Source organism: Perissodus microlepis, chromosome 17 (genome assembly GCF_051167445.1).
Source record: "Perissodus microlepis isolate ML-2025 ecotype Zambia chromosome 17, ASM5116744v1, whole genome shotgun sequence".
Taxonomy (NCBI): domain Eukaryota; kingdom Metazoa; phylum Chordata; class Actinopteri; order Cichliformes; family Cichlidae; genus Perissodus; species Perissodus microlepis.
The window spans coordinates 24,464,019-24,487,907 of NC_140477.1; the positions used below are offsets into that span (position 1 = coordinate 24,464,019).

General features: G+C 39.5%; 1 protein-coding gene across 1 annotated transcript; it reads left to right on the forward strand.

The window, feature by feature from the left end:
- The first annotated feature begins 396 nt into the window (after positions 1-396).
- On the forward strand, positions 397-12,319 carry ntmt2 (N-terminal Xaa-Pro-Lys N-methyltransferase). Its single transcript, XM_084909224.1, has 4 exons — positions 397-592; positions 7,599-7,771; positions 10,695-10,947; positions 12,063-12,319. Exons 1-4 carry the CDS (start codon positions 397-399, stop codon positions 12,317-12,319), a joined length of 879 nt encoding a protein of 292 aa, XP_084765350.1.
- The last annotated feature ends 11,570 nt before the right edge of the window (positions 12,320-23,889 follow it).

Below are 23,889 nucleotides of genomic sequence, written 5' to 3' on the forward strand. Positions count from 1 at the left end.
AGCTGTTTTTAGGATCAAGTCATAAATATGGGTGTAAGGACTTGTTGGAATTTAAACCCTGCAGTTCAGTCACCTTCTGTGGGCTTACTGGTCATGAGTTCCTGTAGAAATAAGTCCTTTCATTTATGCCCTGCCCCCTTCTCACTTCTTTACAGTCAGTGTCTCTAGCAGGTGATCTGTAAATCTGGTGGGACCTCCTGTGTGCTTCCTGTGAAAAAGATCTCTGCCGGTTATTTGAACACTGGCAGAGACTTGTTGAACACTCAGCTAGACAGATATAGCAGCAGCTGGAGAAACAGTATCCTAAACGGGCACCACAGTATTCAGTCTTTTAGACTTCTCTGCTGTACCATTGCTCTTCAAGATCTTTCTGGATAAAAAGACCAACAGGACAAAATGGAGATTACACTTGAAAATGACAAAAACAGCTCCTCAAACTTTGAGTACAAGGGTGCTCACCAGGCATTCAGGGACCGCTGGAAGGGGACAGATGACACCATGTGTCGCCACAGCATGTCCTTTCACCTACACCACACACTGAGGAGTGAGTTCTTTGCCAGCTACCTGTACCTGCTAGAGAAGGTCCCACTGGGTAAGATGGGTCATAGAAATGTACTAAAATCTTTTCTTGAATGTTGATTTCATGACAGGGTGTGATGTGTTCTTCTCTTCTTTTCATACCCATGTTTTGCCAAAGTCAGGTTGCTGAAATAGCTAAAATAACAAAAGGTTGTTCTTACTGCACCTCACGGCACATTACAGACTCCTTCGGATAATGCTGATCCTTATTCTTAGAGGGTATCTAGACGGTTACTCGTAAATATTGATTTGTATGATTTTAAATCCTGTATCACCACCACTGCACTTACCTAGAATGCCAGGATTTACCTCTAACTATGGCTTGTTCTCAGATTTAGTTAACTTATGTCTTTCCAATGGTTCAATGGTAACTTTATTGCCCCCAATGGGAAATTGATTTGCAGTATGTCCATACACAAAAACACAAACACACACACACACACACACACACACACCAAAAAAAGGATGTTGTAGCTGTTAAACGTAGCCAGCAAAACTACTTCCTAATTTTTGGAAAAACATTTAATGATTTGGACTGTGTACCCACTTCCTGTTTTATTTTGATATCACTCAGCTTAAGTTGACATCAAGTTTTTATTGAGTTGCTGCAATTTCCTGCCTTATCTGTATCCATATATGTATATATATATATATATAATTGATATGAAATTCTCACTTGATGTTGATAACAACACAATCAGTTCATGCATGCAAAGAACTCCAAAGAATGTCCATAAATCAAGTTATGTTTAATAATGTGAATGTGAATAATAATGAACACTGAACACAAAGGACATGGAACGTCATGACACCAGCTGAAATCTATCAGGAATTGGAAAGCAATCCTGTCACTTAGTGCAAATTAATATCAGCTGGTTTTGTCCCAATAGCTGGCCTATCAAATAATGTCTCATTACCAAGGTTTCCCACAAGAAACATCTCATGATGGGTAAAACTAATAAGCTCTCTCAAGACCTTTGCAACTTGTAAAACATACTGGCATTAGTTAAAGAAGAATTTCTGAACTACCAAAGGTTCCAGTCAGCACTGCTGTGGCCATAACCCAGAAGTAGAAAAAACATAATTTCACCATAATCTGGGCATGACTAGGTGCTCCCCACAAGATTTCAGAGAGATGAATGAAAATAATTATTAGAATAGTTGTCCCAGACCCAAGGACCTTACAAAAGACCTGGAATCAGCAGGCACAATTGTTTAAAAAGAAAAACAATAAGTAATGAACTCTACCACCATGGCCTGTATGCACCAAACTCCATTGCTGAAGAAAAAGCATGTTGAAGCGCATTTAAGGTTTTTTGACCAACATTTAAACAAGGCTGTGAAATACTGGGAGAATATATTCTAGTCAGATGGGACCAAAATTGAATTCTTTGGATACCATAATGGTTGGAGGTCAAACAGCACTGCATATTAGCCCAAAACACCATACTGAGATGAAAGTTTGGAGTTGGGAACATGGTGTGGGGCTGTTTTTCAGCATATGGCACTGGCATGCCTCATTTTACTGAATGAAAGATTAAAGGAAAAATGTACCGAGACATTATTGATAAAAATCTGCTGCCATCTAACAAGATGATGAAGATGAAATATGGGTAGATGTTTCAGCAAGATAATGATCTCAAACACAGAGGCATGTAAGCTCTCTATTAGCTTCAGAGAAAGAAAATAAAGCTGCTAGAATAGCGCAGCCTGCCCGGAGTACAGTTGAAAGTCTTGGAAAGAACTTGAACAGAGTTCACAGAAGGTTCCCACTGACCCTAAAGGCTTTGAAGACCGAGGAAAAATGGGCCACAATCACACCTGAGCAATACGTGCGAGTAGTTCCTCCATACAGGAGGTGTTTTGAAGTTGTCATCACCACAAAAGGCTTCTGTACAAGGTATTAAATAAATTAAAATAAGGTGTTCAATATTTTTTTCCCTGTGCGATTTTTCATTGTTACACACAACTTAATTTATGGACATCTATGTTTTAATTTCTTTATTACTGCAGTCAAGTGTTCTAGCCATTCTCAAGATGTTTTTCTTGCTTTCTCAGATTATCTGAGATTATTGCTTTGGCATTCACCTTCATAGGCTTCTTCCTTATGTGTTTTGGACTAGTTCACCTTTTTGTTTTTGTTTCTGATAACTGTTTTGTTGACTTAGTAACTGAAAGCACGTGTCTGACTTCATAAATCTCTTATTTTGGACTGACTAACTGACTGTCTACATATGGGTCTTCTCCCTACTTAACCATTGCAGTACATCTTTTTGCAACTCTGACAATCACCTTCATGGTCAGAGATGCTTTATAGCAGGGGTCTCAAACTTGCGGCACGGGGACCACTTGCTGCCCACGTCACCCCTACTTGTAGTGACGTGAAGAAATATAATGCAATTTGGCCCTTGAAGTTCCTTTTTTGATAGGGAGGATTTGTTTGTTGTTGAGTTCAATGTTAAAATAAATTCTTTAAAAAGCAAAAAATGATTTAATATGAAAGCAGTATAAGCAGAGAGTATAAACATGTTGAGGGATTGGCTGTGTCAGTTCATTAAGGGAGATATTTGTAAAGAAAACAATTTTCACTAGCAGTCAAAAACTAATGTGTACACATATGTCTGATTTTTTATTTTGCTAAATACAAAAAAGGTTATAGCAGAAATGCTGCCATGTGTCTTACCAGAAAGAGAGTACCAGTTTGTTTATTTGGTAGTTGTTTGTTTTTTGTACTACTTGAGCACTAACGTAGCCCTCCAATGAGATTACACTGCCAGCAGTGGCCCACAGCTCATTTAAGTTTGCTTTATAGGCTTCAGGCTTTATGGGAGAAACCCCTTAAAGATAAATTTTTCCTATGACTGATTAGTGCAGATGTATAGTTTGCAGGACATGCAGTGTCCACTATAACAATAGCTCTTTTTCCTTTGTTATATTTTTTATATAGTCTAAATAGATGTTTAGTGACTGTATAACCAGAATAGTCATTTATTTGCATTAAATTTAATTGCATTAATTGCATTACAATAGAAAATGTTATATTTACCTACCAAATACTTAAACATTCTCACATGTGCATGTTCATGACATTGTGTCCTTGTACATTTCTATACTTTGACATTTTTTTTTAAAAAGTGTGAATGCAACTTAAACATGTAAAATTATATATATATATTATATAAAAGATTTTAAGTTCCCTTTATTCTATATAGATTAAGTAGCTCTTTTCCTACTTTTGCTACCTTATTTCCTAAAAGGTTGACACAGCAGATGGAATACATATGTAATTTGGCACTATTTAAATGTATTAACTTATTTATTTTATATCAGATGCCATTTGTAATGAAATAGTCCAAGTTATCACAACATGTGTACATACATTGGATCCATCCTACCTTGTTTCAGAAAGTTCAGTCTGGTGCGGTAATGATGTGATATGATATTTTGGGATATTTTCTTGGCACACTTTGGGCCCCTAGTATCAAGTGAGCATTGATTAAATTCTATACCTTAATATCCACACCAGACCCATCTTCTAACAGCTGCTTTCAGCAGATTAATGCACTGTGTCAAAAAGCTCAGACAATCTCAGCCTGGTTTCTTGAACATAAAATTGAGTTAATTGTATTTAAATGACCTCTACAGTTAACAGAGCAAGGTGTACCTAATAAAGTGGACAGTAATAGTACAACTCTTTCCTTAGATAGAAAGGTGATGTGGATATTTTCATGTAATGGTCACACTAGAGTTGCTGCATACACCTCCAGTATATTGCACTTTGCCTATCACTAAAAGATAAAAAGCATGTGAATCCCTTTTAAACAACAACAAACAACACCACTGTTCAATAAGCTGTGGTGTTACCTGCACATTTCTGCTTCCAGCCTATCCGAAAGACTTATACTATTAGCAAACAGAAATTCCTGGTAATGTTACTTGAAATAAAAAAATAAAATTACTCATTGACTACAAGAAAGGATCCTGAAATGTCTAGAGCCATGCAAGATCAACAGGACCCTAAAAGTCTTCATCAGGAACTCAATAGGGATGTGGCAAACAACAGAGAGAACATAAAGAATTTTGATGGAGAATTTATATAAAATGCCTTCTTATCATTGTGTTAGTTTCCCAAGCAGCTACAGAAAATATATAGGCGATATAGAAAAGTATATATTGCCAATATTATGGCCAAATGTACTCCCCATCTGTCTTAGTATGCATATGAACCTGAGACCCCATTTTTAATCCACGGGATTGAATATGATGTTGATCCAGCTACAACAGCTTCAACTCTCCTAGGAAGGCTTTCCACAATGTTTAGAGGAGTCTGTTGGAAGTGTTGGAACAGGAAGGGACGGATCCACAAATGGGAGCATATTATTGTCTGAATTATCTATGCTGAAGTATTAAGAGTTCCTTTCACTGGAACTAAGGAGCTCAGCCCATCTCCTGAAAAAGAACCCCACATCGTAATCCCCCCTCTACCAAACTTTAGGGTTGGCACAGTCCACCCAAGCAAGTACCGTTCTCCTAGCAACCACCAAACCCAGACTCAGCCATCAGACTGCTCTGCTCTTTTATACACCTGCGGCCATGGATGTGACTGAAAAACTTGACTTTAATGATTTGGATTGATGAGTGAATAGATATGGCAATATAGGTTATTGCCATATCTATTGCTTAAGGGGGTTCTCCAAATTTAAATTCAAGAGGTCACTTGACTTTAAGCAGCAAATACAACTGATATCAGTGTAACCAGACAGGATTTTTGTCCGTAATTGTGGCTTAGATGGAGAGTTGATTGGATTTGATGAGCAATTGGTTGTAAATCCTGGTAATTCCAAATGTTTTCAACAACTTAGCCTTTCTTCCAAGTGCTGAACCATATGTGTAATGAAATATTTATTAACAGAAACAAAGTAAAATTTCTTTTGTAGCTTTGTTTTTATACCATTAAACAGTTACAGGATAGCGATTTGTTAGTGTTAATGCTAGTGAGTGAATTGACATATATGAATCATTAATGGTTAGTACATTCATATAAAAAGTGTCATTGGAAGCACTGTAGTGCATTAACAGTTTAAATAATAGCTAATCATCTCCAGAGTGCACTCATGTCTATCACGAGATCATGGGCTGAACAGCAGCAACAGGAGATCTTGAGCTGTTAGTCATTCTGGCTCAAACGTGTCTTATTTTCTTACCGTCCATTTGATACAAGGACCATTAATGGAATGACATATCAAACACGAGAGCACTTACTCATGTCAGACAGTGCTATGCCGTCTGATCTACCATCAGACGGCTGCAGTCAGGTCATTTACTAACAGCGTGACAGATTAATCCTCATACCTTGTATCATTTAAGCAAGTATTCTGTTACACAGAAAGTCCAAGATCAGCTTCTAATGAGCTGGTGCACTTTCAAGGTGTGAGATAGATGTACAGTTTGATTGGCAGACAAGTGTGCTATCAAGCTGTCTTCAGGTCTTCTCCGTTCTTCTCGACGTTTCTATACTTACACTTCTTCTGAAAGCTGTCCTGAGGGATAACATGACAAGTAAACACCAGTTGTAGGTGCTTTGATCAAAGCTGGTACTGTGAGAAAAATGTTAGGTCATAACCACACTCCTTTTACATCTTATTTTAGTGAGCCTGGCCAGGTGCAGCATGATTAAGCCACTGTGTCATGAATCATGCTATTAGTTATCAAACTGACACATTTCCCTCAGCCTCCTCCCCGAAACAACTTGTTACGAAGTCAGTGACAAGAAATATGTTCATTTATTACAGAATTTATTTGCAGCTCAGTAGAGCTGAAGTAGTGGAAGTTTGGGATAGTTTAAAAAGCGAATTATAAAGTTTCTTGAAAGGCAATATCGAAATTTCAACACTGTATACATTTCTATTATCAGCCTCCCAGTAATAAAACTTATTTGTTTTAAACATTTGTAAATTCACAACAGTAACTTGAATCAACCACAGGGTTATCATGTACCATATAACAGCTGAGCTGAGTGTAGGAATACTACACCGCATCCCTATTTATAGTAGTGATCAAATTATCATTCTACATTTCCTATGGGACTGAAACCATCTTCATACAGAGCAGTCTGGTGTCATCTTTGTAATGCTTTGGAAAAACTCAAACCAGTCAAAAATAATCATATCAAACTAATTGATCATTATTTAAAACAGACATCATTCTTATAAATTCATATCTGGTAAACTTCTTAACACTTTCCCACTATAGCTCATTACATGTGTTGATGTAATGTGTTGTCTGATTGTAAGATATTGGTTATCGCTATAGCATAATTTTGCAAAATGGTGAAGTCTAAAAACTAACACAAGTTTGAAGTCTGAAGTGGTGGCAATGACATTCTCACTCACCCTCAACCAAGGGCACAAACACCTCAGAGGGTGCTTCCACAGTAACCACACGTTACATGAAAAGATTAGGTAATCTGAAAGAACTGAGTGGATATAATAGATTTTTGCAGAACACAATTTAATATTAGTGGATAAGCGTTACAAAACAGAAACTAGGAATAAGCACTGGCAATGTTTATAATTTACTGGCATCAGCTCTTGTTGTGAGGTGTTGGTGTTAACTATAGCGCCACTGAACTATATTTAGAGTGAAATACCATGCCTATTTTGTGCCTGATGCGGTTGTGACAGTTGCTGCTAAAAATGGGGAAAGCTGTGAGTGTAGTTCCAGAACTTTTTCTCTGTCCTGCACCCTTATCCCAAATGTTTAAATGTTTAGTCTCACATAATTCTGGTCCTCAATAATATTCGTATCTCATACAGAATACAAGACACATTAAAGGATGAGTGTTGTGACTGTCATTGAATAGTAATAAACAGTCTGTGTAGTTGATCATCACAAGTTTTGTGTTGCAGGCTACAAGTGACAATAGAGCACCAGACAATTGTGTTCAAATGACGTTCTGGGTTTTATGATAGGTCACCCGGTATGGTGACCTAGGTATGTTTGTCCATGTGTTCTAACAGTGAAGCTGTTCCCAGTCACCTGTGAGTACATCAAAGGAGAGAAACAGTTCTACTACAGAGCTCAGAAGTTCTACGAGGATGTTCCTGCCTCAGAGGAGGGCATGATGGGAGATTTCGTAGAAATATCCAATGTTGATCTGGAAGGTTCCCTTCAGTTTTTGAAGAGGTTCGTGGTAAGTCAAAAGTTAGTACCTCACATTCAATTAATAGAATCCAGGCAAAAACAAATCTGGGAAATTGTCACGCATGCTGGTCACTACAGTGGGCAGCTAGTCAAAGGCTGTATTCTTGTATTTGTGTGAGTGTTGATGGTATACTTGAACATAAACCACCCCATTGGACACTGATGTGTCACTCCATACCCTGCCACCCACTGATCGTTTAATGTTACTCTGATGTGTTTCATTGTAATTATTGTTACTTAACCCTGTCATGCATGAATTATGACAACCTTTTTTTTAAAAAGTGTTTTTATTCATCTTTTCATGCCTAAAGATGAATAAAAATAGCTTTTAAGCTTTAAAGTATATGCTTTGCATGCACTTTGTCATAGTTTCTGCATATTGTCCTGTAGTATATCAGTTTGCAATGTAGCTCTTAGTGTACATGCCAGAATCTATTTTTGGTGAGAAATTTGTCATCCTTATTGTACAAAACAAATTATTGTTTCATGATGATGGCGCCTCAGTGCAAATTCTAATTATACTGGAGTCGTGATGGCAGCCTCATAAACACCCACACAGAGTGAGCTGAGCCAACAGCTGGTAATCACTTTGTACTATGGTATTTTTATTTTTTATTTTTTAAAAAACAGCGCTAACTTCTGTACAGTGGACAAGGAAAGGATTTCTTTAATGTTCTGGGTTTGTCTGTGTGTGTGTTGCTGCTGTAGACAGGGGAGTCAGGCTACATGCCCTTTATTTACAAACTCCTAAGACTGCTTAAAAGGAACTACAGACAATTAGGAGGCATCCTTTCTCTAGCAGTAATATAACCATATAAAATTATAATGCTCAAAAAGCATAAAGAAAATGGGAAATTGGGACAGCAATTTAAAAATTAATGTACACAGTGGACTGAAGATATTGAAAACATTGTGAATTTTCACATTCTATATCAATTTCAACTTGGCAGAGATAGGGTTAATGATTTATTCTATTTCAAACAGGCCAATGAAACTGGGAGCCAATTTTTTGGACTCCTGTTGAGCTAGTTAAGCTCATTGTCATCTGTTGTGATTTTATTTTGAAAGGATGCTTCCTGTTATGCTGCGGAGTATACACGAGAGTTCAATAAACAAAGTCACCTTTTGGTGTGAATGTTCCGGTAAAAGCCGATGCCCCACGTGTGATTATTCCTCCGTCTAGATAATAAGCATCTTCAATATTCATGCAGATTCTGCTAGAAGACCCGTCTCTGCTAACAACTCCATACAGAGCGCAATGTTCATAGGAGGGGACATCTGAGGGTACAGTGAGCTCACCTTCAGTGGCTGGGAATGAGGTGGCTCCTAGCCAAGCCATGCTTCAAAGGTTAATAGGCCCATAGCAGCAGAGGTCATGGTGTTGTGGGCGTATTCTACCCACACCAGCTTGGAGTGCCATATTGACAGGTTGGAGGAGACATTGCACTGAAGAGGGACCTCAGTCCAAAACTCCCATACACGAGAGCTGAACTGGAGCCACTAGTTAGAGATGATGTCAGAAGGAATGCTGTGGAGTCTGAATGCGTCCACCAGGCTATGGTGGACTCGGGTTTTATGCAGACCCTGCCCCACCAAACCCTGGTTTGGCCTGGGGCATTGCTGGAGGCAGAGTGGGTGGAGGTTAGATGTGTGCATGGGGACAGCCACAAATATCCCATAGTGCCGCTTCAGCCAATTCTCCTATTAGCAGCAAACTGTCGGAGTGGGAGACTAGGCACAGCACAGTAGAGAAAGAGTGCCTGGTCTTCCAGTGGGCAATCAACAATGCTCCATTATTACCTCCTGGGCTGCCTTTTCACCCTGTGTTCGGATGGGTGATGGAACTGCAGTGCCTCCGTCGCATGAAGGATGCCAACGTCGGATCACCTGGTGGCATCTGGCTCTCCACCAGGTGGTCCATAGGCCAGGGATGGAGATGGTTGTCACTGATTTCCTCTCCTGCTCGGCTAGGCCTAGATGGCTCTCCAGTCTGGCGATGGGGGTATGTGGCAGGGTGTGGCTTGTGGCTTAGCTGCAGGGGTGGATCAGTGGCTTCAGGGTGTGGTGTTGGGGGAGGGCTCTCACACACATAACCTGCATCATCTGATTATGTCTCCCCACTGTGTGTGGCGTAAAGCAGGAGGAGGCCAGCTGGAAAGTTGCTGCAAGGACATTCTGAAAATAAAAGCACTCAACCTACACTGCTGTGTGGTGGGTTCTTTATCGTGGCACTGAGTAAAAAAATCTATGTGTGTGTCTGGCTACATATCATTATTCTCTTCCAAAGTCTCTTCCCTGGCTGTGAACAGCTTCTGTTTACACCTGACATTTCCATTAAAAAAGAGTGTGGCAGGAAAAGATTTAGAACGCATCCAGATTAAAGAGAGCTACATAAGCGCACAGCAATATGGCAGTAATTCACTGAAACCAAGAAGCTTCCTGTAACAGAGCTCCTGTGGGCCCCCATACTTTCCTACAATCATAAACTGGGGTCCCTGATGTGGAGGGGTTGTAGTGAGGTCAGAATACCAAATGAAGAGGAAGAAAACCAGCACAAGTCAAGTGAGGTGACTTTTTATTCCCTTGTGGTAAAGTTCATTGCTTTGTTACCCTAAGCAACTGGGGTTGATTTGTTTGGTACTTTTGAGCATTAAAGCTTGACACCTGGTAACATAAAACATAAAGTATAGAACTTTTTATGATTTAGACATGATAATAATGCACTACTAGAAGAACAAGAAGGATTTAAGCATCTTTTTGTTTTCTGTAAAATTGAAAATCTCATTTTATGACTACATTTGCTTTATAGACAGTCTGCATTTTCCTAAGTTTAAACTCTAAGTATCCTTCAGAATTAATTTGATTAAAGTTATATGAGTCTATCCTTTCTTTTTCTTTTTTTTTAACAACAGGGGCCCGGTAATGCGGGCACACAGTGTGCTCTGGATTGTGGCTGTGGGATCGGGCGGGTAGCCAAAGGTGTGCTCCTTCCTGTGTTTGAGAAACTGGAGATGGCAGACATGATGGAGCACTTCTTGCTCCATGCACATGAGGAGTACCTGGGTGACGATGCTGACCGTATTGAGACCTACTACTGCTACAATCTGCAAGAATTCACACCTCCACAAAACAAGTATGATGTCATATGGATGCAATGGGTGGCATGTAAGTATGAAGGTTATCGATACACTCTGCTCATGAAAGATCAGGTGTATTGATATATTTGAATTGTCATCTATTGTACAGTGATGCTTCAAATTGTATACTTATGAAGATACAGTATACTCTTAAGTACCTCATTATACTTATACTTTTAGACTTAGAGGTACAATGGCTTGTCACTTAACTGCTGTCCTCTAAGTTACTGCCCATGTACCCTTGACAGAAAGCACTTATACCCTCGGCACTTTATCTACCTTATCTTTGGCTGATACAAAATACAGATACAAAATGAAACTTTTCCAAATATTTTGCATCCTGTTGTAATTCTGCAAACTTGTTGATGCATTTTGCACTTTTTCAAACAGAAGATCCTAAAATTCTTTAAAAATTGTTCCTAGGTTCTATTTTTATATTTGTGCTTATGAATTATTCTAATCTCATATTGTTTTCCTTGTATATTATGTATCTCTAGTTTATTTTAGATAACTTTAGGTTTATTAGTTCCCTTTGGCATCCCCTTTCTGTCCTTTTAGTCTCATATCTGTATTTTGTAGTTTAGTGTCATTCATGTTAAGTTTGCCATGTCTCCATGTTTTTTTACTTTTTGTCTGCGTCAAGCTCACATTGTCCTAGTCTCTCAGTGTTTGTGCGTCCTGATTTACTTTGATAGTCCCCTGTCTCGTGTGCTTTATGTCCCCCCGTCTCGTTATGTCTAATTTGTTACTGCTGTGTATCACAGTGTCTCTGCTCCCCTAATCACCCTCCTGTATGAATATATTGTGTCAGTCTCCCTTTGTCCTTGAGCGTCAGCTCATTTTGCCTAATGTGTCCAAGCTCCTCGTACCTCATAGTATGTTTCCCAGTTTATTTTGTGTAATTTGAAGTTTTCAGTTCCTTTTGTATTTCATGTCTAGCTTTTTGTTAATGGATTATCTTCTTAATAAACGACGTGACTTTTGTTAAGATTATTCTGACTCAAGGTGTTTGCATTTGGGTGAGATCACAGTCACTGGACTTCCATAGTTCTATTGGGGGACTTTAACAGTCACATGAAAATGATTTCTGCAGTGCCTAATAAATCAGTTAGGAGTGACTATTTTTCCTGTCTTTCCCTTTAGGCCACCTAACAGACAAAGACCTGATGAACTTCTTGTTTCGCTGCAAAAAGAGTCTGCGTCCAAATGGTGTTATCATAATCAAGGATAATATGGCTAGGCAAGGCTGCAAGCTGGACCCCATCGATAGCAGCATTAGCCGCCACCTGGACATCATGAAGACCATCATTGCCAAGGCTGGACTGGAGGTCCTGGCTGTTGAGAGACAGGGAGGCTTCCCTGAGATCATTATGCCTGTCTGGATGATTGCTATGAAATAGAAGAGACAATTTTAGTGCAAACAGCTTAAGCTTGTGGTTTGCTTTAAAAACACAAAGGAAAATTCAGCTCATAGCTGAGTTCACTTGATATTTCAGGATTTTTTTCTGCTGTTTTGCTGAAAAGCAGAACAACATAGCTAGAAATCTTAGCAGTGTAATCCATCTATAAATGTTGAAAAAGCAATGTGGACAGCATGATGGCAACCAAGGGGATTTTATGGAGACTGGGGCATTTTTTTTCTTAAGGCCACAGTATACCCAAGACAGAAGCATCCTGTATGTCAGCAGATTCATACTTTTATCTCTTTATATCTTTATGACATCAATGATCTTGATCTTGTGGTTCAGACTAGTTTTTAACTAAATCAAACATCAACACCAAATATGAATCATGTAAGATTTAAAAGAAAACGTTGCACAAACTTGTAATATATAGCTGGATACATTGTCTGGAAAATGGCATATTACTTTTGTTAATAATATGTTATTTTTGTTGCATGCAGTGGATGGATACAGATACCATGCCATTTCAATTGGTTTTGCTAAGGTGTAAACTAACTTTTAAAAGCTTGTTTAGAAAACTTGACAGCAAACAGCTGGGATGGTTCAGTATGTCATCATACTGTGTATTCTGGGATTGCTTAACAGTTAAGAAGTACGGTGGCCCCTAGAGACAAAGCACGTACAAACTCCAAAACACGTACAAACTGCTCCATGATGCTAGGGGCAGTGTTTAGCTTGATTTGCAAAATAAATGGCAAGTTTGTTGCAAACACATGGAGTTGGATACCGGCGGGAAACACCTGCAAGGATAGAACAACCACGCTTTATAAGAAAGGTAATATGCAAACTGTTGTTTGTTTAATTTGTTTTTAATTACTATGAACGCTTAGCTTAAGGTGGAGTCAAATCTGACATTAACTAACAGTCAGTGTGCTTTGCTCAGAGAGAAGCTCAACACTGCCCCTATTGTGCTGGAACTCTTCTGTTGTGTTTTGGAATTTGTACTTGCTTCTGAGTTTGTACTTGCTTTGTCTCTAGGGGCCACCATAAAGAAGCACTGGCAGAACTAGAAAATGCTGTAGAGGTCAGACACCTAGCTTGGGCAAGCCTATTCCTCAGAACAGTTTTTAACTTTTTAGCCAAGCTAACCTTATCATAGTTTCAGTCCAGTCAAAGCTGACTGTTTGCATAAAGTAATATTATAAATGTAGAGCAGTATGCCATTCAAAACAGCACCAAACTAGAATGCTACATTGTTATAACAAAGTGGAAATTTACAAATGAATCACATCCCAACTGGGAGTATTTTAATTTCTCAGTTTAATTAGTCATTGTGATCTGCGTGTAAAACAGGGATGATAGATCTCTGTCTGAAATTACATAGACTCTTACAGCATATGTTGACAGCTGATGTGGAGACAGTTTAGTCATTTTTTGGGGAAAAATAATAATAGATATTAATTTTAAAAAAGCAAAAAAACAAGCACACCCAAAGATTGCAACTCCCCCCGAAGGGCAAGGGTAATACTAAAACTTGGATATTTCATGGTGATGTTAGCATTGGTCCCCAATAATGACATCTGCATTGGTTTCATAGATCATTTGTGCTGATGTCAACATTGTTAACATGGAAATCTAGTGTAATATACTCATTTTTTCTGTTGTATTGTATTGCTGCAGACTTTCGAGAGTTCCCTCAAGTGATCCTATTTTATAGATGCTAGTTGTTTTTTCTGTGTAGGAAGGGCTCATCTGTGTAGTTTCTTGACAAACAGTTTCAATGGAAGGAGGCAGAATCAGATAAGCTCTCCAAATCTCGATCATAGTTATTTATTTCTGAATATCACCACAGATCTGGTCTGGCTGGACTGACTGTAATCTGCTTGCAAACTGCAAGACATTTACAGTCCTTAAATTTTTTTAGACCTCCTCTCTTTGTTAAAATCCTTATTAAAAAATAATAAACTGAATTCATTTTTATAACCAAATCTGGGCAAACACACTAGAGTTCTCTAGGAAGTACAAAATTTATCAAACACAACCACTAAAACCATTTTTCTTCTGTTCAGTGTGTAGTCAGTTGTAAATATTTTTGCCTTTGTGTATTTTTTTTTAAAATAAATTATCATGTAATATTGCAGATTAATAGATGTGTCATGTTTTCCATGCTTTTAGTGAATCATACTGTATATTTGTTTTGATATTCAATTCAATTCAATTCAATTCAATTTTATTTATATAGCGCCAAATCACAACAAAAGTCGCCTCAAGGCGCTTCATAGATACAGAGAAAAACCCAACAATCATATGACCCCCTATGAGCAAGCACTTTGGCGACAGTGGGAAGGAAAAACTCCCTTTTAACAGGAAGAAACGATGAAAACAAGTTTTAGCTGGACCATTTTTGTAAAAGAAAACGTCAAATTGAAAGCTAACAGTAGCTTAGCCAACAGACTAACAGTAGAAGCAGCACATTGTTTTAAACTAATGATTTTCAGCTGGGCCCTTGAGGTGAATGTGGGGGTTATTTCCTGATTTTGACAGACAGTGCCTGTTTTCATATCTGCCCTGGCTTCATTTCAGGCCTGTCAGATGTTGTCTGCTTAAGACACATCCAGGAGTCACCACAAATATTTAATATTTGTGTGTGCAAGCGCTCAACAGGAGTGGTACAGAGCTGGGCCATCCAGAGATTTTTATGAAAGAATAGTTTGTCAGTGAGTAGGCTGGCACTGAGAAAGTACAGAATCATTAAAGTGTTCAAGGGGCAATGGCATGAGATGAACTCTGTAGCATGTTTCTCTCGTCAGAATGACTCTTTTAAGATGTGAATAGACCAAACACATTTTCCACATCCTGTATGAATTAAATATCTAAAATACCACAAAGTTAAACTTGGAGGTATTTTTTCTTTCCCCTAGCAAATAGCAGCCAAATGTGCTGTCACCTTTTCACGAGTGGTTAGCGTCGCTCACAGTCAAAGCGATCATTTCTAATACCGCTCAATGTCCTCTGCAGCCACTCGGCAGCAGTTTGAATACATTAGTTGGAGTAACACTAATTTGTCCAGTCACATCAACAGTGCAGAGCTTTGGGCTTGAATGCAGGCTGAGAGCATGTTGGGAAGACAGAGAGCACAGTTGGATGCAATAACTGCATTCAGGGCAACATAAGCTAACTTGATGGGAATGATTCAATACTGCACTGCCCAAAGAAAATATGAAATTATTGTAACGCAATTTGTAGTAACAATAAACCTGGGCTCTCGTGATTGTCCAGTGATGCACAGACAAGAGATTGTCCAGTCTTGTTAATTTAAAAGGACTACACCTTTGTTGTTATTTAAAGCAACACAAATACATAATTCTGTCTATGGGACACACACACACACAAAACACCTAAAAGATTTATTAAAACCTAGCACTAGCTTGTAGTCCAATAACCACCTTGGTGGAGTTCTTCTTAGTCTAGTCTAGACTAGTATTACTGACAGCTCAAAAACTCGAGTTCATCTATTGCACATCTAATCTAGAACATTTAGAATAACTAATTAACCTAACTAGCATCTTTTTTTTTTCTTTTTTACCTGGAGGAAACCAAAACAGGCACAAACAAAACTTGCACGCTCAGAAGATTTAATCAAGAACTGTCTTGCTGTGAGGAAACAGTCCTTGCCCCGCCCCACCAGAAAATAGACTTTATATAAAAGAAGACAAATGGTTTTGGACTCTTTTATTGGACCCTTTGATTTTTAAATAGGCTGATTCTTATATAGTGCTTTTCTACTCCGCTTGAGCAATCAAAGCACTTTATACAACATGAACTTTTTTCCACTTAAGTTCTTGCTACCTAACATTTACACTCCAATGTATCCATCATAGAGCAACTTGTGTCTTGCTCACAGATACTTTGACATGCGGACTGGAGCAACCACTAACCTTCTGATTAGTAGATGACCCGCTTTATCTCCCAAACTACAACCACCCACAAACCCTAACATAAGACACATTTGTTTGTTTGTTCTAATTTATTTCGATCATGTAAACAATATGCAAAGTCCATCGAGCAGAAAAAAGAAGAGAAAAAATGCTATACAAAATAAAGCTAATACATTTCAACATTGCGTCAGCTGTGCACACTTATTTAATCCCACCCCTTTACCATAAGTTATCGATCAATATTTAATCAGCCTCCTTACTGATATAATCTGCAGTAATATTAACGAACATATGTCTGATATAATATATACATCATCATAAAATTCCTAAACAGAGGTATTCACTGAATATCAACATTTTCCCTTTCTTCATAACTCTTTTTAAACAGTTTTGTGTTTGGGCATTGCTTCAACTCAACACTCTGTTCCGCAGCTTCACTCCACGCACAGAAACACAAAAGCTTTTTCTGGCAGTACGTACATCCCATCCCTTAAATTATAATTTCCTTCTCCCCCCCAAAAAAGCCCATACTCTGAATATTACCTGGTCGTTCATTATCTTTTGCTTTGAACAGAATTTGTGCTGTTTGGAATTTCACATCAGCAAATTTCAATATTTCAGACTGCAAGAAAAGTGAGTTTGTCTGATCCCTATAACCTGCGTTGTGGATGATTCGAACCACTTTTTTTGAAGAGTAAAAAGTGAACGTAATGTAGTTTTATAGTTATTGTCCCAGACCTCTGCACAATAGCTTAAGTAAGGTGAAACCAGTGAATAGTAGAGAGTATGAAGTGAACCTGCTTTTCCTTGTTTAGGATTGCAATGCTTCTTTATACTTTGGAATGAATATATCTTATGTGAGCTCTCCAGTTAAGTTTTTCATCTATTATCACCCCACAAAATGTATTTTCACTGAAATGATAAATTACAGATGTATGTAAATGGTTTTAAAATAGCCTCAAAAGCTTTTTTTAACCACTATTATATCAATATCATTACAGTCCAATGATTTCTGATGTTTACTTTGTTTGACAATTTCAATAACTTCCTTTTCATCAATGGCTGTGAGAAACATTGAATAAGGATTTCATAAAGCCTTTATGTTAAAGTTTTGGCTGCTGCCCAACTGTTTTTCTTTTCTTTCTTTCTTTTTGTATTTAGCTATTAGCTAATGCTAGCAAAAGAAATGTATATGGTCGCACATCTAGTTCTAAGTAAAAGATTAATAAGATACTAGAATCTCACTCACCAAAACTGAAGCACAAACATGTCCACATAGAAGCCCTAAAATGTATCATATCATTTATTTAAAATGCTCTAAAAGTTGCTGAAGGCACAAAGAGTGGAGCTATCCATTTTAGTTACTTAAATTAGCAGAGAAGACCTAGCCAACGGGTGCCGATTACAGTGGTCTGTGTTGGTACACTTTCACTGACAATAAGAATCCTCTCTTTGGGCCATTTTATTTAATATTTTCATTTTACCAGAACAAAGTTCTTTGGTTACTATGATTTCTCACTTTGTGGGAGGGTCAAAGTAAATTGACCAACAACACAGCAACACAATGTCACTGCTTCTGTTCTACTTCTGCAAAGTTCTGTGTAGCATTGCAGTAGCATGGTGGTGCCTTAAGGTTTATTGTATTGCAATAAAATATAATATATATATAATATAATATATAATATAAGGTGCGATATTATCTTAGCCCCCCCCCCACTTGGCTCTTACTACTTCACAGGACAGGGATTAGTTATGCAGACTGTATCTGCACAGTCCTAAGCGTGTAATATCTCATCAAGCAATGTAGGTTTGGAGCTTAGATCAGATGCTGCTGATCATAATAGTTAATTCTCCAAACTGAACAAAGAATGAAAAATTACAATATCCTGCCTGTTTTAAAACACATACAAAATGTCTTAACTTCTGCTTAATACACCCAAAGATTGCTGCAACTGTGTTGACTGAAAAAGAATAATTTCTCTTCCCAAAAAATGACCTTCCTGCTGAGCCTGATGGAAAACATTACTCATAACAACAAAATAAGGAGGAATTTCTTCCCATCTGGAACTGGCATGAACGGCATGGAATATGTGTGTTTGATGCACTGTGATTATAATGGAGCAATGCAGGGTCATGTTCTTGGCCATAAACGAGACACTGAGATTTAGATTTCAGCAACCTACTTTCAAATGTATTTTAGTATAACAAAATGAGTATAACAGTTAAAATAACAGCATATATGTTATGTACAAGCCTTTCTTCTATTTTTTAAGTGGGTTAAATGGCTTCTGAAGGACTCTTCCTTAAATGTCTAGTTTTTCTTTGGCCATTGGCTGCATTTTCACGTATTTCCAGTCCAGGTCTCTGTGACATTAGCCTTGATCTGGACCCTTAATACACGCACGGGATGCGGCATTCCCAGCTCAGGATAACTCTTTATTATTCACTTTATGCAATGCTTGTGCCATTGCCTGCCTGGCTCCAGTCTATGTCCCCAGCTCCTCACTGTCATCTGCTGCCACACAAATCAGTCCCAGCATACTACTGTGTAAAATGGTAGAGGCAGAATTGGCTGATGTCTGCCAGCAGTGTTAGTCAGCTTCCCCTGGCACTGCTCCCTGAACCCACTGTGCCACCCATCCCCTGCAGCTGAGCTACAAATCACACCCTGAAGTCCGGCCCAACATGCTTACCTGTGGTAGTACCCAGCCCGCCCCCAAAACCATCTCACCTCTTTTGTTGTCTTGGAACATGGGCAGGATGCACTAGCTCCTGCTTTTTCTATATGAGAGTGCAGCTGCTCACCCTTCAAGTGGTACCCCAGATACTGTACCTCCCTCCATCCAACCGTAATCTTTTTCGGGTTGGTTATGAACAGTGGCGGTCCTAGCCTGTTTGGTGCCCTGGGCGAACATAATAAAGTATTCTGATTCTGATTGTTTCAGGATGACCTGCCATTATCCAATGACACATCTGCTTACCTGTATCTTTTGCTCGTTTCTCCTCCTCTTCTTTTCTCTTTTTTCTAAACTGAGGACCTGATGGCTTTGAACTTTTCTTGTCCATCTTCCATTGGTTTTAATTTTGCACTCCAGTATGAACACCCATCCCCTACAACCTACACCTTAGTTCACATATTCACTTTGGGTTTATTTCTGGGATTTCGCGCAACCCAGGGTTCAAATCATGAATACATAATTGGCTTGGATTTACATCATTATGGTAAATGGTAAATGGCCTGTATTTGTATAGGGCTTTACTAGTCCCTAAGGACCCCAAAGCGCTTTACACATCCAGTCATCCACCCATTGGTGATGGTAAGCTACATTATAGCCACAGCCACCCTGGGGCGCACTGACAGAGGCGAGGCTGCCGGGCACTGGCGCCACCGGGCCCTCTGACCACCACCAGTAGGCAACGGATGAAGTGTCTTGCCCAAGGACACAACGACCGACGCTGTCCAAGCCGGGGCTCGAACCAGCAACCTTCCGATTACAAGGCGAACGCCCAACTCTTGAGCCACGATTATGAATGAAATGTGCTCTATTTGGAAGCAGCCGCCCCCCCTCCCCTTTCGACAAGTTGTGTGTGAGACTTTAAATCATCAAACTGTAAATTATAAATTTTAAATTGGTATTGATCCCTTTACCTCGAGTCCTAAAGTGTATATTTATTTTCTTACTCTTCTTATATATATTGTTTGTTTACTTGCACTGCTGTAACTGGAGCCTCGTCGTCTCGTCTCTCTATATACTGGACTGTATTTAGCGGAGATGTCAATAAAGTTTACTTTGACTTCAGCAGCGAGCAGGCGCACCGAGGAAAAACATCGGTGCAAATTATAAGTCTGTATCATAATGTCTGGTGTTTTTGTGTTTGTTGGTTTGTTTTTATTTTGCTTTATTTTGCGAGTTGGTTATTAGATGCTGCTCCATCCGGTCAGAGAATCCCCCGCCGCCCCACCCTCTCCTCCCTGTACCGCAAGCAGCAGGCGCACCTCGCAAACGGAGGGCGCCCTTACTCCCAGCAAATGGGTGATAGAAAACCGATCGGTGCCTATGCCATTCCCGATATGCGCTGGCATGACGTCAGGGCAGCATGAGTATGTGCATTTTCTTTTGATGCCACACCCCACCACGATGCCGCCCCGGGCAACCGCCCGTGTCGCCCGTATCAAAAACCGCTACTGGTTATGAACCCCGCCTGGCTCAAGGACTCTAGCACTTCAGTAACTTTCTGCCAGATGTCACTGTGGATGATGACATTATCCCGGTAGGTTGTATCATATGCAGTGTATGTAGTAGAGAAAGCCATCTTTTCTTTGGAATCTGCCAGTAGCCCCTGGTCAAATCCAGTGTGAAAAAATGAGCAGTGCATGCATGGGACAAACATCAAACTGTGACACTTCATTTACCTTGTGGTCCACACAGAAACCTATACACCCATCTTTCTTTAACAAAAGAAATATGGAGCCACACCAAGCATTGTACTTCCAACACTCCCATCTCCAACATAGCAGCCAATTCCTTCCAAACTATTTGCCTTTTATTTTCAGGTAACCTATGGGTCTGTGAATGCATCGTTTTGTTGGGGCAGTTTTTAAAATTGGGCTTTATGAGTTGGGTGTAACCGGGCGGAGGGAAGAACGCATCTGCAAAATACTGTTGCACTGCAGCAAGATCTGTTCTCTGGGGTGGTGTGAGAGGGTTACAGTAATGGGGTGAGACGGGAATGGTAGAAATTGGCATTACAGGCGCCAGCTCATCTTGATTCGGCCTCTTTCCATGCAAGAGTTTGAGGTGGTAAACCTGTATGGCTTTTCCCCGGTCCAACCACACCACTTCATAATCAAAGTCCGCATTTGTCGTGTGACCACAAAGGGTCCTTACCACTTGGTGAGTAATTGAGCTGGACAAAAGAAGCAGTACAAGTATTTGATCTCCTGTTGTAAATTGTCTGTGCCTAGTGACTGTTGTACAGGCACTGCTGACATTCCTGGGCCTGGAACAAATTTTCCTGTGATAACCTACCCTGCATCCTTCAAAGTGTTATTCCGGAGCTCCACAAGCCCATCGGTCAGGAGGATTTTGTGCTGCAAAGACAGCTGCAGTGCTGCAGGACACCAGTGTACATCCTCCCCAGATGTCTGCCAGTAAAATCTGTAAGGTGCAGAGGATTTAGAGAGTTGGGCACAGCTTCATCAGTGACAGTCAGCACTCCCAATAAACCACTGGCCTTCCCAATGCCGAACACCTGTTTAAAAACAAACAGAGACCTCAAGTGGTCAGTCATTAAACAGCTGTTCACAATTAGCATATTAATGCATAAAGAATTACTCAGAAAGAACTATAATAAAAAATTAAAAGACAAGGGAAATGTCACGACTTCATACTATTTCACCAGTTCAGCTGGTATCCAACCATTTGAGTCCAGTAACAGGTAGGTATCAATCAGGGTTGCATGTGAATGAGTTCAACTGTGCTTTCGGGAAAACTCCACTTTGATGTCTCTCTCCTAGTGGAAACCTTGAATAAGGACCCCACAAAACCAGTAAGAGTTCGTAGGCAACCACTGTCCACCTGCTTGCTGAGCTCATATGACTGTGAGCAACATTAATCTCTTTATCTATCTCTCAATAAAATACTTCCATATCCAAAGAAAATTTCATCACAATTCCTAGTGCTCTTTTAAGACGCAGCTATCAAACTTACCTCATCGGACGCCCGTTCTCCCATTGTAATCAGTTCTGACAATTTCAGCTCCTTCTGTAGGTTATGTATTTCCTCAGATCTCGAAAAAGCTGTTTGCAATTCAGTGGGTAACCCTGTCATCTCACAGCAACAATGTGCCTGTGTGGATGCTCTGGTTTTCTCTGACAAAGGCAATGAGCACAAGTTCTAGATGCCCTCATCCTGGGAACAAGGACGGGTTCAGGGACAAATTCAGGGATGGACCTCGGTGGAGCGACACAGCAGTTCATTTCATTTCAGCCTGCAGTTTAAATAAAGCAATTTACATTAGCATGCTTTTATACGTTAATGTAAAGCAGTAAAATCCTGCTTTTACATTATCATATAAGAGGAATAACAATGCCATGATTTAATAAGCAACATTTACAGTGTGGTATTAGTACTTTTCCTTTATCAATAGACAGAGATCACTGTGGATTTTCACACACAGTTCATGCAACAGATTAGATTTTTTGGAGAACTTTAAGTGTCTCTTTTTTCTGCATATGTTATTGCTAGAAAATACCTGATTGTGGCGAACTCAGTCCCATATGTACATTTCTAAAAGTACACTAAGGAAGTTATGTAACGTCAACGGCACTATATCTGTCTGTGAATGTTCAATGACCTCAGACTCACAGTAAAAAAGGGACTGACATCGATCTGTACTAATCTGTGAATTGGTGATTAATTTGCTGTGTCCGAATAAAATAGTGCTCAAATTTTTCAAGAAGAAACATGTCGCCATGCAATGATGTGATTCATTAATGTATTTATTTATTATTTTTGGAGAACAATATAATTTTGACAATATTATTTATCTGGTTCTCACTCCCAGATAATACTGAAACTAGTCTAAAGCTAGACTGGGTATGGTTAGATTTAGGTTAGGGTTGGGCAGGTGGTGGTAAGGGTTAGGAGAAGATGAGGAACCTTACAGTTAGCTACAGTGCTGTGCTCTACAGTGATGGAATCATGACTGCGTGTGTTTGTAAAGTACAAGTGTATACATTAATTCAGAGTGATGTGGTACAACAAACACCTCATTTTATTGCTCTGAGTGAGGTTTGAAAGCAGCGTCACCCAATTAGGTTTTCCCACAGTACATGCAGCTGTCCCCCTCCTCCGCATTGCTGTGGTATTGTGCTGTCTGGCAACATGTGGAGCCGCTCTCGAGGCCTAGTGCTCTAGGTGCCCTTGGAAGCTCCAGCCTCATGCTGGTTTCAATTCTATAACCTTTCAGATCACAGCATAACGACTCAAAATGGCTCACACATGCACATTATGCCCCGACGAATCATTTTTCCAACGAGCCAATTTACTCCAATGATTAAACCTTTTTTTCCTATGTGAGTCAGAGCAGAGAGCCAGGCGAGGCAGAAGTTTGGAGCATGTTAGTATGTGTGTGTGTGTATGTGTCATATGTGTTTGGAGGGAATCACATACCGTGGGGTAAATAATTATTTTGTGGCCAACATCGTAAGACATTTCTTGTAGTTGGTGAAAAAGGTTTAAACACATCTCAGGAAGAATTTTGTCCCACTGCAATTTACAGAAACACTTTAAATTCTTTAGATTTCTTGGTTGCTGCTTGGGAACTTGACGTTTGAGTTCCCTCCACAGATTTTCTATAGGACTGAGGGCTGAACACTGGCTAGGCTTCTCCACGACCATATTGCACTTCTTCTTTAGCTCACAAAGTTGTTGCCTATGTTGTATGTTTTGAGACACTGTCAGAATGTCAATGCCTCAAAACCTCCTTCCCTCAACCAGAACCAGTTTTCTGGTTGAGAGTTCTCATTCAACACTGTATGGCCCCATCCATTAGACCAGTGGTTCTCAAAGTGTGTGGCGTGCCCCATGGGTGGTGCGCAGAGTTCTGACAGGTGGGACGCAAGTT